This window comes from Phoxinus phoxinus (genome assembly GCF_949152265.1).
Source record: "Phoxinus phoxinus genome assembly, chromosome: 24".
Classification (NCBI taxonomy): Eukaryota; Metazoa; Chordata; class Actinopteri; order Cypriniformes; family Leuciscidae; genus Phoxinus; species Phoxinus phoxinus.
The window spans coordinates 3,239,110-3,244,109 of NC_136899.1; the positions used below are offsets into that span (position 1 = coordinate 3,239,110).

At 38.3% G+C, this 5,000-nt stretch overlaps 1 protein-coding gene across 1 annotated transcript in view; it reads left to right on the top strand.

Annotated features, from left to right (window-relative positions):
* The window catches only part of LOC306992674 (putative protein MSS51 homolog, mitochondrial), a 17,612-nt gene that overhangs the window by 3,718 nt on the left and 8,894 nt on the right, over window positions 1-5,000 (top strand). Inside the window, exons 4-5 of the mRNA XM_079601800.1 lie at window positions 2,207-2,331; window positions 2,417-2,980. Of these exons, the coding sequence (XP_079457926.1) occupies window positions 2,207-2,331; window positions 2,417-2,980 (689 nt within the window). The remainder of the gene's footprint in view (window positions 1-2,206; window positions 2,332-2,416; window positions 2,981-5,000) is intronic.

Sequence of the window (5,000 nt, forward strand, 5' to 3'; positions counted from 1 at the left end):
CCCGTTCGAAACCACAGGAACCATCATTTAATTATATACTTAGTAAAACCATAGTGACTTATGAAAATAAGCCATTGTTTTACTACCTTAACAATGGTTCAGTTGCAATGTTTTAGTAAAATCATATAGCAATCAAATTACTAAGCAAGTAAGCTCAGTTTAATTGTTGTAAAATCCTAGTAAAAAAAAATATCGTAGCCATTGCAACCATGCTTTTGGTACTTTTTTTTTAAGTGAATCGCGCGTCTGACCCCAAATTTCCCTGGAGTTCAGTTCACACTGTTCCGGTTCAGAAGAATATACGACTGTAAAGATCTGACCACAGACATTCAGCTTAAAATAGCAGTTCACTGAGTGCTGAGTAAAGCTGGAGGCAGTCGGGCTTCTTCCATTCAGGCTTTCATTGAACAGACTGCTGAGAATCCCAGCGTCTCACACACACACACACACACACAGACACAGACAAACACACACACAGACAAACACACACACACACACATGAGAGATCTCACACTCCTCCAATAATTATTCAGCCGTAAACCTTACTTAAGAAGTCACTCTATTGAGAGTTCAGTGATGGTTTAAATAAAATATCAAAAATAAAATTATTTATGTGTGCATGTGTGTGTATGTGTATATATGTATATACATATACTTAAATCTTGAATATATATATATATATATATATATATATATATATATATATATATATATATACACACACACGCGCGCGCACACACTAGCTAAGTTTCCATCCACTTGTCAATCGAATTATCTGAAGTTCGGTAAAAAAACTCACACGAATAAAGCTGGTGAGAGTGTGTTTCCATCCAACGGCTTTAAAGCGAATAAAAACCTGTGCGTAATGACGTCACGCGCTGTTTTGCGATCAAATTGGTATATCGAATTGATTTGAGACATTTTAAGGTGTTTCCATTCATTTTCGCACTGAATCGCACAACATTCAAGCCAACATTTGTGAATAAAGTTTTGCTAGACAAAATGCAATTCATTATTTATTCGGCAAATAACGTTTCCATCAGCGTTTATCGCATAAGCCGTATATCGATCAAGATAAAATCCGATGAGACCAAACGCATTTCATTCGAGCCGATATTCATGAAATTCAATCGAATTTTACTGTTTCCATAAGGCATTTTTCACTCGATATCACTTCATTCGGATAAAAACGTGTGGATGGAAACATAGCTACTGTCTGGGCCAAAAATAAAGTTTCTGTTTGGATTTAAATGGGCAAATATGGGTCTTAATGGATCATTATTGCAGTGATTATTATGTTTCTAACATGTTATATGTTTGGCAGCAGTTCTTCTAACCCTAACTGTTCATCATCATTTCTGAAACAATCATGTATGAAGAACATCATGTTCATATTCCAGGATGACAGTGTCCAGATTCATCAGGCTCAGATTGTGAAAGAATGGTTGTGAAGAATCATTTCCACACATGAATCCAGAGCTTACATTCATTGAAAGTGTTTGGGACGTGCTGGAGGAGACTTTACAGAGCGCTGGACTCTTGCATTGACAACACAAGATCTTGAGGAAAATAACATCACAGCATCAATTTCCATCAATGAAACTTCCTGATGAATCCTGACAAGTCATCCTGGAATATGAACATGATGTTCTTCATACATGATTGTAACATTTTAGAAACATAATAATTACTGCAGTAATTTTTTATGCAAATTTTTTGTAGCCGTGCAATATATATATATATATACAGTATATATAGTCAGACTACTAAGAGTTACGTTTTGGTTATATGAAATAGTCAACATTATATATATATATATATATATATATATATATATATATATATATATAATATCATCTTAACAATACAATGTTATGTCTCCTTTTGTCTCTGCCGGCTGTTCTCTTAAAACCCGATCCGATTTTTTTAGCCTTTGTGCAGCGGGGAAATGTCTACGACAAGGTCACACACACACACACACACACACACACACACACACACACACACACACACACACACACACACACACACACCACATGATGCGCCACCACAATAAAACCTTAAAGTACTGAAATGATGAGGGCAGCTTCTAAAAACAGCACAGACCTTTTAATCTGTCTGTTGAAACCTCGACTCGTAATGACATTATGTAATATGTTTAGTGCTTGAACTTTAACGTGTTTCTGTGTGTGCTTCGTCGTCTCAGGTGTCTAAATGTGTATTACTGCAGTAAAGACTGTCAGAAGAAAGACTGGTCTTTGCATAAGAAGTTCTGTAAGACGCTGCACGCGGTCTCCATCGACCGGCTGGTGGAGTGGCTCGTTCACACGGGTGAGAGAGAACAGCGGATGGGGTTGCTAGGGAGTCGTGAGTGGTTGCTAAGTTGTATTCTGTCAATCATCATGTGGTCCAATAGGAGATCTTCCTTTCGCAACGGAGGTGTGGTCTCGTCCCGCTAAAGACGTCAGGTGTTGGGATGATTGGGTCTCTATGCAAGGAGATCTGACACCCCGTCTGGAGCCGATCCTGTCCGGGAAAAACATGACAGATCTCTGGACCAATGGCTGCAGGCCGAGGCCCGAGGAGGCGGAGCTTCGTGAGTCTGTGTGGCGGGTGTGCAGCGAGTTCTTCTCTCGGCCCCTTACGATCGGCCTCGGGATTCAAGAGACCCGTCTGGACCCGTATTCCCGGCCTCTGACCGTACATCTGGTCGGAGCCGGACACGACGAGACGCTGGGAGCCAGAGTCACAGACATGGACGAGCTCAGCCGCATGTTCCCGGGGCACCAGGGGCTGGAGGTGGTGATGGTGGGGCCCGAGGTCGTCCAGGGGCCCATCATGAGGCCTCCGCTGAGGGCGTTCGGGCCCCGGGGGAGAGTTTACATCAGCGCTTACAAGGGCCTTTACCACCAGTTCTGGGAGGAAGTTGTAGAGAAAGGAGAAGCTGCCAAACCAGATCTAGTGGTTGGATTTCACCCAGGTACAAACTATTTTTATTTATTTATTTTTATTTATTTAGAGAAACAGGGACAGCGTACAATAAACATTAACCTCGAAGGGAGAGATGCATTGTACCGGGTTTTACCTCAAGAGCTAATTTTCACCCGTAGTCCCTGGGCAGGCTGATGTTAAGCTAAGATACATAAAAAACATACATGAATAATAAGATTTACAATGACAAAATAAAAATGTACAAAAGGAAATTTTCACACCTTTCATATATAGACCTTAGAACACACACTTACATACACACATACATATATCTGGTCACATGTGGGGACAAAATTAATTTAATAAAAGCCATTTCTTTGCCTGGCGTGTGAACGTGTAAAAACTTGTGCTTTTTATCAACTCTGTAGGTAACATATTCCACTGACAAGCGGCCACACAACTAACCTCCGCAACACATACACACACCGGAAACTAACACTATCATTTCTGGTCATTTAAATAAAGCTGAAATAAATGAATACTTTTAGGTAGGTCACTTTCAGATACAAATTTATACAAATCATCCAAGATGTCCATATCTTTCTTTCTTCAGTCGAAAAGAAATGAAGGCTTTTGAGGAAAACAATCCAGGATTTTTCTCCATATAATGGACTTCAATGGCACCCAACGGTTTGAAAGTACCGACCCAGTGTTTACAAGTTTGGAGTAGGAGGGCCGTTCAAAGTTATTGTATGTTGAATGACACATATTTATATGTATTTGTATCAGTTTATTGTGTAAAATGGTCCTTACGTGTGCGTATCCTGGATGTTTAACGATGCCACGCGTCACCTTTCCAACATGATTACGTAATGCGTGGCGCATCTCAGAGATGGTACAAAACCGGCATTTGTGGTTAAAAAGTATATCATTTTTATTTATTTTTTAGAAAATGACCGATCGTTTAGCTAGATAAGACTCTTATTCCTCGGCTGGGATCGTCTCGAGACTTTGAAAAATCCTGGAATGTTTTCCTCAAAAACCTTCATTTATTTTCGACTGAAGAAAGAAAGGGGAGAGTAAATGATCAGGAAATCTTTATTTTAAAGTGAACTAATGCTTTAAGTTGAGGTACTAAAATGACTAAAACTGAAATAGAAATGAATTAAAGCAATATATTATTAAATGCTATAATAGTCCATAAATACTAAAAAAAATTGTGACATTTGATTAGACAAAAAATGTTTAGTGTAAAATGAGTCGTTAACCTAAAGACTACATTTTAAATACATCTTCTAAAATCTGTTACATTTGTTTTTTTTTGTCAACTTTTAGACATATTAATGACTTCAATAGTGTTATTTTAGTATTATTAATATATTAGTATAGTATTTATTGATAACTTTAATATTTTATTTTCAGCTTCAGGTTGCATTTTAGTTTTAGTTATGTGCTTTTGTCATTTTTATTCTCTTAATTCATATTTATTTTAGTTTCACGTGCTGCAGTTTATATCGTCGCTTTAAATCCTCGAGCTCTTTAAAGTGAAATGGATTCTGATTGGCTGTCAAAGTTTTTATCGCTCATCAACTGGAGAAAAAGCACACTTACGTAAATAATTGAAAATAATTAACATAAATTACCAAAATATTTCACACACAAAAAAGGCAAAATCTCAATTTAATCAGCGAGTCTTTTTTTAACCAGTTGATTGAAATGAATATGTAATATTTGTGTAGTGAGTCTGAGGTGTTGAGAGAGATTTGACTTTCACTGGTTCTGTTGTCTTCATGTTCAGACGTTTGACCCTTTGAGCTCGAGTGGGGGGGTTAGTTTCCATCTATAGCATCAGACGGACGTTTCTTTGAGAGAGATTCAGTCTGTAGACAGGTGCCACTTCACCAGCGCTGTAACTCATCTCTCTGTCTGACTTTTACTAGCTGTGATTTATGCAACAGCTGAGAGTTTGAGAGATCCCCGAGCAGTTTACCTGAATGACCAACCAGTCACATACACACGGACATGTTAGAAGAGACTGAGCAAACTTCATTTACTTGAACAACATCGGT